General features: G+C 38.9%; 1 protein-coding gene across 1 annotated transcript; it reads right to left on the reverse strand.

Moving 5' to 3' along the window:
• Positions 1–18,341: 18,341 nt before the first annotated feature.
• LOC132270277 (putative F-box protein At3g25750) lies at positions 18,342–19,526 on the reverse strand. The gene has a single exon (XM_059771463.1). It carries the CDS (start codon positions 19,524–19,526, stop codon positions 18,342–18,344), a length of 1,185 nt encoding a protein of 394 aa, XP_059627446.1.
• Positions 19,527–20,429: the final 903 nt, after the last annotated feature.

A 20,429-nucleotide genomic window follows, 5' to 3' on the forward strand; every position in this document is an offset into this window, starting at 1 on the left:
CAAATCACCTACGAGTTTTCTATATTGTGCATGTAGATAGAAGTTATAGTATTACAGAAAGGTCCATATTGACAGTTTAACCACAAAAAACTCTACATTGAAAATAGAAAGGATAAAAAATGTCTATTACAAGTTAAAGCCAAACATGCACTATTAATGAGATTCTCCTTGCTTGTGAAGTCTTCACCATTCCTGTATGAACAGAATCTTCAAAATTTGAAAGTGAAGCAAGAATTTGTACCTCCACCCTCAAAGGATGCTTATTAAATGGCTAATTAATTATGAAACAATTGTAGAAGCAACCATTGTTTGAAAATTATTCTGGCATTCAACTTCAGTATATGTATCTTCCACTTCTATAACAAACTTTTCTCCAAGAGCTAATATTACCTCTGCAACATCATTTTCCATATTGGCAATAGAAAGCTCGCAGATTTTCATCAGGTGTGTCTTTTTCTAAGACAAAGCTTGGAAAACATGACTTGGAGCTGTAGAGAAAATTGATGTGGTGAATTGTTGCTCTCTGTTCATGTCATAACTGTTACTTTTCATATTGGCTTTCCAGCAGATGAGCCTTTGTTTGCTCAGCTGAGCCTTAAGTAAACACAAAATTATGTAGAGGGACCGGAGCTTCTCATGCTTTTTTGCACTGTTTCTCGCGTAGGAAGGAACATCATAATGCCAAAAATTATAATGCTTTTAACCTTAAAATTATGGACCTTTCTGTAATATTGTTATAACTTCTATCTACATGCACAATATAGAAACATTATGGGTGGTTTGTGTAATTTGTCCAAAAAAAAATTATTTTTGTAAAATTTAATAATAAAAAAATGGTATGAAAATTATACTATAGACACTCCATTTTGCACCACTTTTTAAAATAATTTTATGTATTCTTATTGTTTTAGAAAAATAATGATTAATAAAATAAAAATAAAGAAAACTATCAAATAAAAGAAAAAGATAAAAAAATAGAAAAGAAAAACAGAAAATAAAATAAATGAACTAACCCACTGTAGGTGCAAAATTTCGCCCAACCAATAATGATTGAGAAAAATAAAACAACTCACTCAAAAATAATACAAATAAATAGGAACAGTGTGTAGAAAAGCGTAGAATTGCTTGATCCTTTATTGGAGGTCTTAGCCTCTATTTATATACAAAAGATTGCAAAATTATGGTAGGACTCGCGTTGCTTGCCCTCCAATTCTTTCTATATAACCATTCTTTTCTAATAGAGTTCTTTCCATTGTCGAATCTTCCATACATAGAAATTGCCTTGTACAGAACTTCCTATCCGAATTTTCCTTCTACAGTAAATCCTTCAAATGGTAGGATTTGTGCATTCTTGGGCTGAATATATTTTGATCCGGCTGGGCTTGGGTAACAGGCCGGATGTTAAATACTCATCCGCTGGGCTGACGACAAGCTGGGCTGATGACTTCTTGATTCGGCCTTGATGGAAGTTGGAGGATAAATAACAATGGTCTTGGGCTATAAATACCCTCAATTTGGGCTTGAGCATGATGGGCTTTATATGTCCTTGGAATGTAGATATGGGTAGTGGTGACGTGTGCGCTTTTTATTGGAGGGAGTTTTTTTCCCTCCACACTTTGCCCCAAATTCCATTTTTAATTGAGTGACGGCTCCTATTAAAGAGGGAATTGAAATCGGTTTTTACTTCGCTTCAGAAACGGTTCGTGGTCTTTCGTTATTACTCCGTCACACAAGATTTTGCAAGAGTTACATTTGCCCTTGCTGCACTTCTGCGTCCTTCATTCCATCGCTTCCTTCGCTTTGTCAGGTTAGTCTCGCATCTTTCTCTTCCATCTTTCATTATGAGTACTTCATCTACTCCCGAACGTGCAAACCTTGGGGATTCTGAATCCACACCTTCATCTTCCCCCGTTCGCATTAGGGCTCCCCCTCCTAGGGTTTCTACAGATCGCCCTTCATTGAATCCATTAGGTACTTCCCCTCTCCCAACCGAAACATCCACCTCAGGCTCTGATTATGTTCTTACCCATGAAGAGAAGAAAGCAATCATCTCTATTCGCCGCATCAAGTTCTCTATTGCTTCGGTAATGGAAGAATTTGATATTCCTGAGGGAGTAGAAATTACAGAATATCCCGAGGGTGCCGATTTCACCTCCGGCGAGGGAATTGAGGAGGATGAGTTGCTTCTTTCGGTAGGGCACCTTAATGCCCTCTGATTCCCTCTTCATCCCTTCTATCATTTAGTTTTCAATAAGCTAGGTCTCGCCCCCCTTCAGGTAAATCCTAATTTCTTTCGCATCCTTTCGGCACTGTTGGTGCGCCGGAAATTAGAGGCTCTAGATTTGACCCTTGCCGACCTTCTGCTTACTTACAATATATCTAAGCATGGGACCGAGCCTGGTCGCTTCTTTTTTACTTCTCCCCTTCATCAGAGGATATGCACGAACCTCCCTTCATCCGAAAAGAAATGGAAAGAAAGGATGGTTGTAGTTAAAGGAAAATGGTTCGTGTCCCAATCAATTGCGCTCCCTATCCCGCGCAAATTCAGGAAATTAGGTATAGAATATTTAACCTCCCTTCATACCAAGTGTTCTGGCTGTTTTCCTTGCCAAGTCTTAATATTTCGTCGTATTTATGAGTTTCTTAGTGTTTTTTCAGCTACATTCCCATCCTCCGCAGCAAGGAACAGACTTTCTTTTCTTGAGGAACGAGTCTGGAGTGACCCCTTGCCTATCGAGGACCTGCTAACTTCTTCAAACCTCAAGGACATTGCCTCCAGTGCCGTTGCTGTAGACCTCATGGATCTGTCTCTACCATCCTTTGACAGTTTCCCCATGACTGAGGAGGAAATACAGAGGGCTGAGGCTTTAAAAAAGAAAGCCGAAGATGCCCAACCCTTGGTCGTCATTGGATCAACTGAGGATGAAGTGGAGATTGAGGAACCACCATTGAAGAAATCTCGCCTCAACCCCTCATCCTCTGGCAAGGGCAAGGTCCCTTCTAAAAGCAGAGGGAAAAAGGCTGGAGAGGCCGAACCTGAAGATGAAGTCAGGGCCTTTGTCTTGGCTGAGACTGGGGCTCCTTGGACTCCTTCCTTCACCAGGGCTGACAGGTCAGTCCTGCACTCAGGGGATTCTGTGATTACAGACCCTTCAACTGCACTGGCGGTGGCTCGAGGAATGTGGCTCCCAAAGGACGAGGAAGCCATCAGCCAAATGGGGTTGGAGCAACTACTCCCCTCTGCCCCAGTCCGGGCCATAGAGGTTCGCATTGCTCCTTCAGCATTAAGTTACTCTTGCTTGCTTATGTTTCTCTTTATGCTTATATTTGATTCCCTGTTAAACAGAGTCTATACCACACCATGGCCCTCTGCGCCACTGCTGAAGCTCAATCCCTCTCCATCAAGAAGTTGGAGAAGGATCTTGACAATGCAGAGAAGAGAGCCACTACTGCCTCTACCAATCTGAAGATAGCTTCTGAAGCCAAGGATGCGTACAAGAGGCAGTTGTCGGCCTCTAAGGCTAAGGTGGATTCTCTTCAGGCCGAGGTTCAACGCCTGACCGAGGCTCTTACTACTTGCTTCAAGGCGGGGAAGCAAATGCAGGGGCGTTACTCTTGTCTGGCGCACTTGGCTAGTGCTAAAGCGTTCCGGTCTGGCTACAATCAGGGCTCAGGCCCTAAGACGATGGATCCGGATGCTTTTGACAAGAAAGTGGGGGTGCACTTCCCATACGATGAAGGGCCAGAGGCTTTGGAAGCTGAAATCCGCTTTGCCGAGATGGTGAAGGCGCACCTGAAGGGTACTCCTAGCTCCCCTGCTCCTGCGGCTTCAACTCTTCCTACCTCAAGTCCTAATGTAGTGGATGCTTTTGAATCTACTCCCTTCGATCCGAAGAGGAAGTAGAGCCATGTATTTTGTTTTTATGAACAGCCTGTTTTGGGATAATGAATATAATTTTTCGTTTTAGGCTTTGCCTGACTTGTTTTTGCTGTATGCTCTTGATACTGTTCATATTTCTCTGGTAGTGTGTTTAAACACTAAATATTGTCTTTATGCTTCGGATTTATGCTATCCGTGAAAACGCAAGGATTGTGGGAAGAAAGAGATCCTTTTAATAGTTTAGTTGATATTGCAGGATGATTCATATGGACAATGATTTAACTGTTAAATGAACCCTCCTTGCCTTTTACTTGCCTGTGGTAGACGTATACATACTCTTTCCTTCTCATGTGTTCCTGATGTGAGGTGGGGTATGATGAACTTATGATATATCCGCATCCACAGGGTTTTAAACACTTGGAGTCTGGTGGAAAGAGTTCTGATCCGGGTACCAGAGGTCTAAAGCGAATTACTCCTCGGCACTGAGTGCGGAGGACTAGTACTGAATAGGACACTTAGGGTCCGAAGCTGTCTCGGATACTTAGGATCCGAGGCGAATTATCCATTCCCTGGCATGGAGCCGGAGGGGGGGTTTCGCCGAGCCGAACACTTAGGGTCCGAGGTGAAATTTTCGCCGAGTCGAACATTTCGGGTCCGAGGCGAGATTTTTGCTGAGCCAAATACACAGGGTCTGAAGCGAATGACCTACTCTTTGGCGCTGAGCCTAAGGGGAGGTTTAAATGAATCACTCCCCGGCGCTGAGCCAGAGGGGAGGTTTTGCCGTGCCGGACACTTAGGGTCCGAGGCGAGAGAACTACTCCTCGGCGCTGAGCCTGAGGGGAGGTTGTGCCGAACTGGACACTTAAGGTCCGAGGCGAATGAATTACTCCCCGGCGCTGAGCCTGAGGGGAGGTTGTGCCGAACCGGACACTTAAGGTCCGAGGCAAATGAATTACCCCCCGGCGCTGAGCCTGAGGGGAGGTTGTGCCGAACCGGACACTTAAGGTCCGAGGCGAATGAATTATTCCTCGGCGCTGAGCCTGAGGGGAGGTTTGTTTTATATTTTTCCTCAAACCACTTATCATGAGGCCGAGGACTCAAAAATGATAGGAGGCCAAGAAAGCGAGTAACAGTGGCTGTGAAGTTTTCCAAGTGTTGACTTTAGAGACCTGCCTCCACTGATACTCCCTTCTTGGCAACCAAATGTTGTGGACCACGCATATATGAACCGCATTTCTTTTCTATTTCTATTCGATGTGGGACATAGACTAAATTTTGTCAAAAAGGTCGGTGTAAGGAATGCCTCTAGTATTGAGCTTGACAGCCTTAAATACCAGTGGGCCCTCCTTACACCGTGATTAACTATTTGAATATTTCCATATATAACAGAACGTGGCACATACTTTTTTGTCGATGTGGGATAGAAAGGTTTAAGCACAGGCCATAACTCATGTTTTGTTGCTTTGTGCTTTTTTCTCTTTGGTCAAAAAATCAGACGAATTTTTGTTTTGTGTCAAAAAATCAAATCAAACGAATGCCATGCATAGTATGGCCCCCCATTTTTATAAAAAGAAACAAAAATAGAGGAAAGTGATACTGAATATAGAAGCAAAATAAAGAAAAGCTTGGCTGACTGTGGATATACACAGCTTTATTTGTGAAGAAGTTGTAGCAAAATGGACAAACTTAACTAATGGAAATACCTTTTCAGGTGTATTGCGTTCCAAGGACGCGCAATGGGACGTCCGCCAGCTTCGGCCAAACGATATGCTCCTTTCCCTACTACTTCGGTAACCCTGTAGGGGCCGGTCCAATTAGGTTCCAGTTTCTTTATATGAGCTGTCTCCTGCTTCAAAACCCAATCGCCTACCACAAAGCTCCTGAATCTGACGCGTTTGTTGTAACTGTTACACACCTGCTATTGGTATGCCCGCGAGACGAATTGCTGCTGCATCTCTCCTTTCGTCCACCAAATCAAGGCTATGTTCGAGTTGTTGCTCATTATTCCCCTCCAGTACCAAGGATGTCCGAAGGGTTGGGATTATGGACTCGGTAGGAATGACAGCTTCGGATCCATATGCCATAGCAAATGGGCTTTCTCCCATGGGTCGCCTTGGAGTGGTTCGATAGGCCCAAAGCACTTGAGGGAGATTCTCGTACCACTTTGTCTTCAACTTCTCTAACTTTTTCTTTAAGCACCCGAATATCGTGCGATTAGTTATTTCAGCTTGCCCATTGCCTTGTGGATGACTAACTGCAGCCAATTTTTGCAGGATTCCATGTTCGCCAAAGAATTTCTTTGTACTTCTGTTATCGAGGTTCTTACCATTGTCCATTACAATGACTTTTGGTACCCCAAACCGGCAAATAATGTTGCTCCAAATGAAATGTTTTACTTCTTCGTGGGTGACGCTAGAAAAGGCTTCAGCTTCCACCCACTTGGTGAAGTAATCTGTAGCCAGAAGCACATGTTCCTTTTTTTCCATGGTTTTGGGTAATGGTCCTACTATATCAATCCCCCATTGGGCGAACGGCCATGGATTAGCCATGGCGTGCAAACCTTCGGCAGGTTGGTGCTTTCTTGGACCATGGCGCTGACACTTATCACATCGTCTTGTGTATTCCTCGGCATTCCGAGCCAAGTATGGCCAGAAATAACCTTGGGTTAGAATTTTGTGTGCAAGGGATCTTCCTCCGGAGTGGTTTCCACAATCTCCTTCATGAACTTGTTTTAGAATTGTGAGAGCCTCAGTAGGAGTTAAACACTTGAGATAGGGACCGGAGAATGACCTTCGGTACAACTGGTTATTGATGATTGCGTACTTAGCCGCGGTAAGCCTAAGCTTCCTTGCCTCAGCTTTCTGATTCGGGAGAACCCCTTCCTTGAGGTAGGCCTCGATTGGATCAATCCAGCAGGGCTCGCGTGGTACTTCCGGGATCACCATCACCTCTTGCCGGGGATTAATGCTAGGTTCTTCGAGAACATCGATTGGAACAAGCCGAATCAACTCTTCATCTGAAGATGATGCGGCTGCGGCCAATCGATCCGCTTCGGCATTTTCATCTCGTGGTACCTGATGGAACTCGATTTGATCGAACTCCTGGATAGCACTCTCTACAGCATTTTTATACGACTTCATACGTTCCTCCTTGGGAGAATATTGCCCTGTCACTTGATTGATCACAAGCTGTGAGTCACTAAAAACTTTTAAACATCGTACCTGCAGCTGTTTAGCTAGCCGAAGTCCGGCAAGCATCGCCTCGTACTCGGCCTCGTTATTGGTAGATGGGAAATCTAACAAAATTGACTGCTGCAGCTTGGTACCCTCTGGTGTTGTGATTTCAATACCGGCCCCTGCTCGTTTTCGGTTGGAAGAGCCATCAACCCGTAACTCCCAGTATGGCTCTTGAAGTGTCAGTTCCTCAGGTTGATCTTCGTACTCTAGTAGGAAATCCGCTACTGACTGCCCCTTGTGAGATACCTTCGGTGCATAGGTGATGTCAAAAGAGCTAAGCTCAATAGCCCATTTTGTAATTCGACCAGACAGGTCTGGTTTAGCTAGGATAGCCCGTATAGGGTGATTTGTAAGTACCACTATGCTGTGAGACTCGAAGTAATGTCGAAGTTTCCTCTTGGCATAAATTAACGCCAGGATTACCTTTTCTGTCTTGCTGTACCGTGTCTCGGCATCCGTCATCGTTTTGCTTGTGTAAAAGATTGGGTGTTGAACCTTGCCTCCTTCTTTGATCAACACTGCGCTTGTTGCTACAGCTGATACTGCTAGGTACAGGATGAGAGTGTCCCCGGGCGTTGGAGCAGAAAGGATTGGGGGTTTTGTTATGTAGCTTTTCAATTGATTGAGAGCTTCCTGCTACTGAGGTCCCCACATATCTTTATTTTTGGATCGAATAGCATCGAAGAAAGGTTTATACTTATCAGATAATCGGGATATGAACCGGCTGAGAGCCGCAATTCGGCCGGTTAGAACTTGCACTTCCCTGCGGGTTTTCAGCTCCTGGTTCTGTATTAATGCCTTTGCCTGAGCTGGGCTTACTTCTATTCCTCTTTTATTCACGACGTGCCCAAGGAACTGTCCTGATGAGACGGCGAAGGAGCACTTGGTGAGGTTCAGCTTCATATTGTATCTCTTGAGAGTATCAAAGACCTCCTGGAGGTGCTTCGGGTGGTCCTCTTTCCATATACTTTTGACCACCATATCATCGATATAGGCTTCGACCGTATTTCCCAGCAGATTATTGAAAATTTTATTGACAAGTCGTTGGTAGGTGGCTCCGGCATTCTTTAGACCGAAGGGCATCACTCTGTAGCAGTAATTGCCTGTTTCTGTGATGAAAGCGGTTTTCTCCTCATCTTCAGGATTCATGGGAATCTGATTATAGCCGGAGTATGCATCGAGGAATGTGAGCCTTTCATAACCCGTCGTAGCATCCACCATTTGATCAATCTTGGGCAGAGGAAAGCTATCTTTTGGGCAAGCTTTGTTAAGGTTGGTATAATCTACGCATACCCTCCATTTCCCATTCTTCTTTTGAACGACTACTACATTTGAGAGCCATTGCGGGTATTGCACTTCTCGAATGAATCCTGCTTGTAATAGTTTATTTACTTCCTCGGCTATTATGCGATTCCGTTCAGGTGCGAACCGTCGGTGCCTCTGCTTGACTGGCTTGAACTCTGGGTTAACCCTCAGACTATGGCATGAGACTGCAGGATCGATCCCCACCATGTCCGAATGATCCCAGGCAAAGACATCCGAATTGCACCGAATGACCCTGATCAATGCTTCTTTCTCTTCGGCTGTGCAAGATGAACCAATGTAGGTGATCTTCTGGGGGTCTCCGAGGACTACCTCTATAGCTTCGAGGGACTCCTCGGTAGGTGCTTCAGCTTCGGCTTCCTCCTCTGCCTTGAGATACTTGGGCAGAGGATACTGTAACTGCTATTTGATCGTGTCTTCGGGGTTCGCCTCTGACTGAGGTGACTTCGACGCTTTCTTTGCTTCATGTAGCGTTAGCATGTAACATTCTTTTGCAGCAACCTGGTCTCCCCAGAGGTCGATGACCTCTCTGCCATCCGGGGATAAACACTTCATTACTTGGTGAAGTGTAGAGGGGACTCCGTTCATACGATGGATCCAACCTCTCCCCATAATGAGGTTATAAGATGGATGAATTTCTGTTATGACAAAGTTTTCCTTCAGAGTCCTCTTTGCTGTAGTAACGGATAGATCGATCACCCCGAGCGGATTCACTTTAGTACCATCAAATCCCATTAGGGGGCTGGAAGTTGGCCTGATGGACGATGGTGAAACCCCCAACTGATCAAAAGCTATTTTTGTAATGATGTTGGCACTACTTCCCGGATCTATCAGCACTCTCCTGATCATGTAATTCACTACCAGGAGGCTGATGACCAAGGGGTCCTCATGCGGGTGCTGGACTCTAGAAAGATCATTGTTACCGAATCCAATGTTGATGCTACCTGGCGCAACCGTGTTGACCGAAGACACTCTTCGTAACTTATGAGCCTCTCTCAGCCTGGATCTGTACAACTTTTCAGACTCTTCATCATCCTCTGACCTTCCGTGTATAGCATGGATAACCTTTACCTGATCGCCCTCTACCCGTCGAGGGTTAACCTCCCGAGGTTTTACGTGCTCCTTCGTGGCGAGATACTCCACCAATTCTCCTCTCGCTATCATGCTTTCTACTTGTCGCTGTAGGGACCTGCAGTCATTGGTGGTATGCCCATAATCTCTATGGTAGGCATAATGTTTGCTTTTGTCCCTCTACTCCAAGGGTTGCTTCATGGGCTGAGGAGTCGCGAACCTCGTCTTATTCTCTTGGAATAGGCGCGCCAAGGTAGTACGGAGAGGGGTAAGCCTGTCCTCTATCCTTCGCCTTTTCTCAGACGCTTGGGTGACTTGTGTGGCGGTATGAGGAACCTTCTGCATCCTTGTGCTCACAGCTTTCTCTCGAGACTTGTTTTCCACCGTGACGAGGGTAGCGTGCTGTGCACGGTGGGCTACGTTTTCCTCCAACCGGATGTAGATTTGTGCCCTAGCGTTCAAAGTCTGTATATCCGGGGGGGAATATTTGACCAAGGATGTATGAAACTTGGTTCCCTGGATCATTGCCAACTTAAACGTTTCGATTGCCGTGGCAGGATGGCAATCTGCTATCTCCGAGGCCTCCATGTTAAACCTGGATAAAAAATCTTGTAAAGTTTCTCCCTTCCTTTGCCTTATGGTGAAAAGGCTGGCGATACTTTTCTTCTGCTTCTTATTTCCGCAATACTGGGCTAAGAACATAGTGCACAAGGTCTCATAGTCAGGGATAGACTTGTGTGGCCTATTCCTGAACCATTCTAACGCTGCTCCGGTTAAACTGGTAGGAAAAACCTTACACATCCACGGATAGTTATGATCGTCCAGTGCCATCTTTTGCGCATAATGATCGAGATGCCGAGAGGGGTCTCCTGCCCCATCGAACTGGGTGAAGGATGGCATAGTGAACTTCTTCGGCCTCTCCACAAGGTATACCTCGTCAGTAAAGGGGGTCTTGACCAAGGAGTTCTTGTACTCTCTAGCCATCTCGGCTGGTGTCTGGACTCTCAAGAGCTTCTTTTCGTCGAAGGCATCTTGTACACGTGCGCCATCTGGAACGCCATTAGACAATACCGTAAGCCTATGGCTGGACTCGACCTGTTCGTCCTGTGTGCGATGCGGGAGATTATCCGAAGCAACCGCCTCAGACCTCGTTCCTTGCTTTTACTGAACCTCACTAGGTCGAGCCCCGTTGGGTGGTGTCTCGTTGGCTGGAGGCTCGTGAACCGGAGGTAAATTCCGGGTGGGGGGTGGTGCCGTAGCATCGCCTGGTGGTGGTTGTGGCGTTAGCCTGGCCATGGCCGTGTGCAGCGTATGAGTCTGCTGCTGAAGCGCAGCTATCTGGGCGACACTCGTATCGTTTACTTGCCGGAGTGTCTCAAATTGATGCAAGAACTCTTCTCGCATCTTTTGCATCAATTCTATCTGTTGATTCATTGCTGACTCTCCGTTTGACATTCCAGACACGTTTAAATGATCTAATTTGAAGAACAAGTGGGAGTATATTTCTATACGGTTCCCACAGACGGCGCCAAAGTGTAGGTGCAAAATTTCGCCCAACCAATAATGATTGAGAAAAATAAAACAACTCACTCAAAAATAATACAAATAAATAGGAAAAGTGTGTAGAAAAGCGTAGAATTGCTTGATCCTTTATTGGAGGTCTTAGCCTCTATTTATATACAAAAGATTGCAAAATTATGGTAGGACTCGCGTTGCTTGCCCTCCAATTCTTTCTATATAACCATTCTTTTCTAATAGAGTTCTTTCCATTGTCGAATCTTCCATACATAGAAATTGCCTTGTACAGAACTTCCTATCCGAATTTTCCTTCTACAGTAAATCCTTCAAATGGTAGGATTTGTGCATTCTTGGGCTGAATATATTTTGATCCGGCTGGACTTGGGTAACAGGCCGGATGTTAAATACTCATCCGCTGGGCTGACGACAAGCTGGGCTGATGACTTCTTGATTCGGCCTTGATGGAAGTTGGAGGATAAATAACAATGGTCTTGGGCTGTAAATACCCTCAATTTGGGCTTGAGCATGATGGGCTTTATATGTCCTTGGAATGTAGATATGGGTAGTGGTGACGTGTGCGCTTTTTATTGGAGGGAGTTTTTTTCCCTCCACACCCACACTTGCAGTACCTAGATCACATACACTCAGTCATGCCTTAACATACCCCATTGGGCCATTACACTTGCACCCACCACGTTACTCTCCATCACACAAACACTTAAATATTATTTCCCACACACTCACACCATGTACACTTATGCACACCATAGCATAACCCATTGATACTCACACGTCATTTTTCATACACACATACACACACTAGTCTTGTGGCCGGGGATCCGTAATGTTTCCTGCTGTAATCATGGGGTAGTAAAAAACGGGCATTTTACGGCGTCGTTTTTGGTAAGTAAGTTGGGTGCCACCTAAGAAAAGTGAATTTACCTCATTATTTTTAATAGGGTAACACTAAATCTAGGGGCAAACAGTTACTTAGCAGAATTAAATTAGTAATCTAACAAAAACAACCGGAATCAAGTTAATTAAGTTACTAAAATAAGGAAAATGATATTATTGATCACATTAATACCTCGATTTAAAACTGATTTAGATAAAATATATCGTGGTTATTTTAAAATTTCAATTTAAATATGCATTATTACTGCTCTTTGCTTCCATAAAATACATCCTCTTTTTCTTTCCTTATGTTTCAATTTTTCATAACCCTTTTCTTTTTAGTTTTTCATTTATGGTTGTATCATATTCTTTTTTTTTTTTTTTCTTTTTTTTTTTTTTCACACCAAATTTCGTGTTACTCAAATATAAGAATTTGATTGGTACAAAATCTACAACAAAAATTACAATATTTTTTTACAATTTTTCAATACTTTGCAAATTCAATTTTTCAATATTTTGCATTTTTTTAAAAAAAATTCCCTTCTTATTTCTGTTTATGGGAGTTAAATATATCAATAGTTTTGATCATTATAACGATTAGCAAATGTATATCAAAGTAATTGATGTATATTAATCATCAAAGATATAATGTTTTATATATAACGAGGGATACATAATCTTACAAGGATGAAATGTGATGTGTGTGTGTGTGTGTGTGTGTGTGTGTGTGTAATAGATACACAATTTGATACACATGGTGTGATCCGTGATTGAAACTTTAATTGACAACAAATATACTATATGTTAAGATAAAACGTAAAAAAAAAGACTACAACTTTCTAAATAGTTAATTACCTTAGATTTTAATATGATCCCATTATATTTGACATATAAATAGATACATCGATTTAGTATAGGTTTTTATTTATGGAACTAAATAACATGACTCCTAACATAATATTGATTTACAAATTGATGTGAGGTGAACAGTTGGGGACTTTCTATATTCATTGCCATACATATATATATGTATACACACACACATACACGGAGTATATATTATTCGGCGAGGTCCACCATCACCGGGCATTATTTGGAGGGGCGACATCTGTGTTCGTTTTCTCCTTAATGAAAACTCTAGATTCAGTTTGTTAGTTATTGAAATTAGATTCATATACTCATTTTTAAATCAAGATATTGTGTTATGAAGGCGATTATTCAAACTTTCAAAATCCCAATTAACTTTTCAATTTGATTTCATTGTATTTGAAACCTAACGTAGGGATTCAAAATACAGTTTATTTATATGATCTGTTACAAAATTGATGACTAATATTGTCATCTAATAGATTATTACACCTCAATATTTGTGGTTTAGGGTAAAATCGGTCTGTAATCTATTTGATACTTCAAATTTGCAAGACTCCCAAATTACTTTTCAATTGGACTAATCAAGAGTTGATACCTAAAATTAGGGTTTGAAAATATTGTTTCGTCATGTAATGTGTCATGAAACCCAACCTTCTATTCTTCTGTAAGAGTATTCTAGACTCGAGTTTAGGTTTTAATCTTATTTTTGTTATCGAAATTGTCATAAACTCTATTTTTTTTCCACATATTCAATATTGTTATACATCATTACAATAGGATAATTAACATAATAAAAGTTATTCACATTTATTTCACCTTCGCATAGTAATAATGAATTTTCGGATACGTCAACATTAATTTTTTTCTAAATTTATGAATGGCGTATTTTGTTAATTTAAAGAACAAAAGAATATATTCATTGATAACGACGGGTTGGGTATGACCCCGAACTTGTATCTTCGTGCTTCAATGACCCGAACCCTCTGGCTTTAGGTCATGACAATGGTCCTCTCCATGATCTTTCTATTTATCAGTCTTATTCATTTTATATTTAATTGGTATTGATAATAAGATTTAGTAATTTCACTTAGATTGCAGAAAAGGTCGAGAAAGGTGGTAGGTTTGCGCGAGTTTAAGTGACGGGCAATTTCAGCAGGTATTGAGGAGAAACAGAAAATGGTCAAATTAAGTACTTTATGGTCTTTATTAGCCTTCTCAACTACCATTTCATTCATGTTATTTCATTCATGTCATTTTTGTTAATAACAACCTACCAAAGGGCCTTCGGCCCAATGGTTTAACCTCTCCATCTTTAAAAAAGAAAAAAACATGAATGCTAACCTCTCGAAGGTCATAATGTGAAGAATCATTTATGGGTGTTCCTCAATCTTGTTATTGACAACCTCACATTTGATTCCAAAGCAAAAAAGACCTAGTCAACATTGTTGCAATCGCCAATTCTGTAGTGGTGAAAAGTCTTCCATCATGCGCAAATATCAAGGATAAAGAGAAGATCTTCAAAAGAACAAAGGGACAAAGAATCATTAATGGAATTTCTAAATTAGAGGATGTTTATTTGTGACTCTAAAAATAGTTTTGAAAAACTCAAAAAACAGAAAACTTTCTTAAGGAAATAATAAAATATAATTATCTGAAAATAGGTGTTTTTATAATAGAATTTTCAAAAAATTGAACCATATTAAGTTTTTATACAATTTTCTAATTTCAATTCTATTTTCATTACAAACTAAGCAGGCCTAATAATTTCTAAAAAGTTGCTTCAATCATTTGTCTCTTCACATATGTCTCTAATATACAAACTCTCTCTCATAAAACCATTTATTCTCTATTTTTTTTATTTTTTTTTATTTTTTGTTCTTGCCTTGAAGAGTCTTCATCCGTGAATAATAAAGATATAATGGCCACTGAGCAATAAATTATTGACCACATGACATGACATAGATTGTGGTTGATCCGATCAGATAATCTAATTCAATATAATATAATATATAATATGTTATAAATATATTACTAATGGTATAATATATAATAATATTTATAAATGATTAAAATACTTTTCTTTGTCATTATTGTCTTTTTCTTCTGTCTCTCTATTTTATCTCTATTTTATTATTTTTTTCTTTACTAAAAAGCCAAATACCATTTTTTTACTCTCTTTTTTTTGTTTATTTATTCTTTATTTTTTTGTGATTTCTATTTTTCTCTTTGTTTCCGAATTTCATTTGATATTAAATTTTAACCAAAAAAATTACTTATTTAATGGATCGAGTTATCAGATCGAATGTTCAATTAATAACAAATCAAATAGGAATTCCTTTATAAATAATTCATCAAATAATCGTATCGGATCAAGTTTGATTCAGTCCGAATCTAATCCATGTACAGACCTAAATGCGACATACAAAAGCAATGACATAAAAAAAATATTGTTTTTATTTTTATAAGATATAATTCTTAGTAATACACACACGGGACAGAAAGGATTATTTGTTCCTATGTAACCAATACATTTCGGAGAATCAATAGTTGTTGACTACGAAAATTTCTAAACCACCCAATCTTCAATTTATAATCCTACCAAATTATATTAAAATTTTTGAAAATATAACTTCTATCAGAATTGATATGTGATTCAATTTTTTTATATGATAACATTAATAAGTTTAGAATTTCTACCAAAAGGATTTTTTTCACTTTATATATATATTTTACGAAAATTATTATTGCACTGAACTTTAAACCACTTAGTTAAATTTGGTATAAATAGCCAATTAAAATTATTCGCTTACACAATTCACTGCAAGTGTTCAATGTAAATATCACTGCTCTATATTTATTCTCAAAATAATGAGTCTATCTAACAATGATGCTGATGATGATAAATTATTCAAATTATTTTGATAAAAAGCAATTATTATATTCTATTGCCTCTTTTTAGTGGATTTTTTTATTTTAATATTTTTATCATCCTAAGTTCTTCACAAGTTTTTGGAATTGCAATGATCTAACTAAATTTATTATAATTTAAATTCATAATATAATATATATCTATTAATTTAAATTAAAAGAACATAAAAACATAAAACAAAAGGATTAAGTATATCAAAATTTCAAATGAAAATTATAATTGCAAATATTTTATTCTATTTGGAAAAGTTATAAATAAATATTTTAGTGGTTTAGAAGTTAAATAAAAAATAATTTTAAATTAAGACTTATTGCCTTATTGGTCTTAATGAAAAGTCTAGAACCTTGAACGCCCATGGGATTAGTCCAAATACTGGGCTTCAGTAAGCTGAATGGAGGGTCCAAAGGCATAGTCCCGACTCCTGAGCTTGATAGGACTTTGAATATGGGCTAACATTGGACTTCGTAGATAACATTGATAAGAAGGTATTAAGTAAGCCCCGCGCACCGTGCCTCGATTTCATTAAAACTAGGCCAAAGAAATCCTTCCAATCGGAACTTTGACAAGGAACTATTAGTTTCACAGTTCTATACTGCTGTTAATACCATAAGACACGGGCATATCTAGGGAGTGAACTGGAGTCCATCCCAAAAAAATTTATTACTAGTATTAACCCACTCAAAAAAATATTAACTCACCACATTAACAATTCCTAAATGAGCAGTGATAGAGAAACCGAAGCTTTTTACCGGAAAAAAATGCCGAACTTGCCACGTCAGACTAATTACGCGTGAAATAATTTTTTATCATCTCTTTCACTTTCTCTCCCCACTTTTCCTTTCTTTCTCTATTTTTTTTTTCTCTCTCCTCTTTCGATCTGGATCATCTGGTTGCTCGTCCTTCATCAATTCTTCTCACCTTTTCTCTCTTTTCCTTCATCATTTTTTCTCACCTTTCCTCTCTCTCAAAATCTGGTGGTCATGCACAAGAGTTTCCATTACAAGAGACATTTATTCTCTTACAGAATGAAAATATATGTGAAAAGAAAACAAATTTGTTTATTTAGAAAAAAAAAAAAAAATTAACTAAGAGAAAAGAAAATGATGAATCTTCTTAAAAATTTCCTTTTTTTAGTTTTATGCATATTGTTTTGGAAGAAATTTTAATGGTTTTATATGTTTACCTTCAATTTTGAGAAATCAAAACGGAAAATTGAAGAAATCAAAACGTGATAGAACCAGAATAGAGAGAGAATAACCGAGAAGGAAGCTAGAAAAGAGGAGAGAGAAACAAAGAGTAATAGAGGAGAGAGAAACAAAGTGGTACAATATTAGAAAATAACCTGACGTGGATAAGCCACGTTAAATTCGACCTCTGATTCGGGTGTTTGATTCGGTTCACGTATCATTTTCCTTCCTAAATCTGCCCTTGCCATTATTGGCATGGCACCGAACTATGTAGGCAGCAGCAATAACATAAACATTCTTCAACCAAATTGCCAATTTGAAACTCGTTACATAGTAAGGACAACAAACAACATCCAGCTCTCCAAATTGATACGAAAAGTTATTATTTTTGCTTTTACTTTCATTTCCTAGATTAATTGGTTCTTTAACAGGGAGGCAAAGATCATGGTAAAGCCTGGCATATATCCCTGTTTTATATGAATGATATTTGGTCTGGTTTGGAGGAAAATAAAAATAAGGGAACAAAGGAAAACAGAAAATTTCTAGGTCTCAAGATGTTTGTTGTCTGTCATTTTTAGCTTTCAAAATTCTTAAACTTCACTGTACAATATTTCTTTAAGATGTGAAACCATGAAAGTAGGTCTCCTTTATAAAAGTTACTCAAAACACATTGTATCACAAAACAATTTCATAAGCACAATGTTCACACTCATATACCATGAATCACAACAAAATCATGTATAAGAGAAGACATGTCTCAAGTCTCGAGAGGCATTGACATCCATTTTAAGATCTGAAAATCAATTTAGTAGTTAAGAAATTCGGTTCAGTTGATCCTCATCAAGCTAAATTGAAATGAAATGATTACGTAACTTACTTTTTCAGAGTAGATGGTTGCTAACATGGTAAAAGGACTGACAATTTAAATTGAAAACACGTGTTGGACTAAAGAAGGCCACACTCTAACGCAACAGATCAATGAACGTCTCAAATTAAGTAGTTAGAATTATTTTAGTAGTCTCTCTGTATGTTAGATACAAACAAATTAATGAGGTAAATGCAGTATAAAGTGCTTCTGTAATTACAATTGTTATCAAGCATTGTTCAGATGTTTCCAACCTCTGGTTTTAAGGAATATTGTTCATGATGCTAACAGAGAAAAAAGACAAGCAGTTCCTTGTAAAAAAAATAAATAAATAAATCGATCTCTGGCCATATATTTATGATAACCATAAATAGATTATGAGAACCAATCACAAATAATATTTACTTAAAGTCTCACAAACATTATCTAATATTCACAACCAGAGCAGAGAAAAAAAAAGAAAAAAAAAAAAAAAAAGATTTGTTTCAGCATTGGAAAAAAAAATAATAATAAAAAAACCAAATAAATTAGATTAGACCAAAAGATCCTCAAGAAATTAATTCTGTACTCAATTACCTACCATCACAATCCAAATTGAGGTCAGCATATGCTTATGCGAAGGATCAAGAATGTAATGCGTCCCAAAGCTTCCATTCTCTATGTTAAAGATACCAATGTCCCGGCGACCATATGGGGAATGGTGAACAAAGTCAATATAATCGTCTGTGTAGTATATGGAATTTGGTTGACACCTGGGCCAATTGGAAGATGAAACACAAATTGAATGGTTATTTCCTAAAAACAGGCTGTCTCCACATAAGTTCTTCATTTCAACCCGCTTAGCCAAACCCTCTTCAGTTTGTTGTAAAAGTATCTTGAAAACCTTAAACACTGAGGTTGCAAGCTGATCTTCTATATATTTTAGATACCTTTCTACAACAAGTAGATTTCCGCTAAATGATTCCACGAGATACATTTGCATTTGATTGACCCTATAAGTCTGCAGCAGTGTAATTACTTTCTGTTGGGGAACCTTACTCTCCCGAGCACTTCTATTAAGATTAATCATTTTGATTCTACCCCAAAGATCAATAGCAAGAATCTGACCTTTATAATATATGACATCTTCATAAGCGCTATTGAATTTATCTCGATCAGTATAAGTCCAAAATTTGTCTCCTGGCTGAATGAATGCCAATCTTTCATTAATATTATCATAGATTGCGGAAACAATATAGTCATTAACCGATAAAGCACGGTCAGCTAACAATGCAACCTTCTTAACTACAAACTCAACCTCAACTTGAGTTGTGTCATCATCGGAATCGTTATCGCTGTTATGAGGTTTGAATTTTGAGCTATCAATAACCGGAAGAAGCTCAATGGTGGCCCCACAGAATGGGTTGATTAGGGTTAAGGCAAAGGATTCTTCAACGGTAAATAACCAACCATGTGAGGAACCACAAAACCTCTTTTTGTAAGGTACCCGTAACTGAAAATCATATAGTTTATTGTGAGTAATGCTGTATAGACTACGTCTTTCCTCGCTATTATCTTCTGTAGGGACCATCAACAATGGAACTTGTTGATTCTTTTTAAAGAATTGAACTTTGTTCTGTATTGCCAATGATTGCCATTCTTTACAGACGGCACCAAAGCGAATATAGTCGGAAAGAGAAACTAAATTGTCCAGAATCATATCCAATAAGTGATTCGGAAGCCATGCCCAATTGGACTCCGATACTGAGCCCATATCCAGAATCAATAGCACTGCAATGATGACAAATCAAAAAAATTGATTGGCAAAAATTCGAATGGGATAATGGGATTCCTAAACTGAATGATTAAATAAAATAATAATAATAATAATAATAATAATAATAATAATAATAATAATAATAATAATAATAATAAGTTATAGTTGTAATTTTCATCAAACAAATTATATACATATAATACGTAAGAAACTATTGATAAGTGCTTAAATGTTGCACATTTCAGCACCTAAGCTAGGGTATTTCAGTCTTTGCATCTATCTTAATTTCATGTTTTAGTCCTAATTTATGTTTATGTGTATATCAGGGCAATAAAGTTAAAATGAGCAAATAACGGTCCACTAAAGCCTTTTTAGAGTCAAGCAAAGATATTCAGAAAAAGTTCAGAAAATTACAAAAAGAGGTCGTAGCCCATTGCTCGTGTAGTGTGTTTATTTTTCAAAAGGGGTCAATCTCGAGCCTTTAATGATGTTCCCAAAGATGAAGAAGCAAACCAATTAGCCCGAGGCCAAAATGGAGCTAAATAAGGCTTAAAGGAAATTTCCAACTCTGGGGGGATCGATCCCCCAGGACTTGGCAACATTACAGATTTTTTTTTATTGTTTGGGCTTATTTTGTGAACTATTGGGTTTTAATAGGGTTGTTAGTTAAGGCCCAGTGAGCCATTAGATTAGGGTTAGTTTTTATTTTATTTAGGTGAATATTATTAGAGATTATGAATTAAGTTTTTTTTTTTATCTGTATCGATATATTCTCTCTAGAAAAACACGCGAAAGAAGAGAAAAAGCAAGAACAGTCTAGGGTTTTGAGAAGAAGCTTAGAGATGATGAAGCAGATGATGGAACTTGTTGACACCTTGAATCCATCAACTATGAGCGGCT

This window comes from Cornus florida, unplaced genomic scaffold (genome assembly GCF_030987335.1).
Source record: "Cornus florida cultivar Cherokee Brave unplaced genomic scaffold, ASM3098733v1 CherokeeBrave_3.0.0_Hap2_Chr08, whole genome shotgun sequence".
In the NCBI taxonomy this organism is placed as follows: Eukaryota; Viridiplantae; Streptophyta; class Magnoliopsida; order Cornales; family Cornaceae; genus Cornus; species Cornus florida.

Bases quoted from the DNA above. Each gene is read 5' to 3' on its own strand.
- LOC132270277 (XM_059771463.1), bottom strand. From the start codon at position 19,526: ATGGGCTCAGTATCGGAGTCCAATTGGGCATGGCTTCCGAATCACTTA.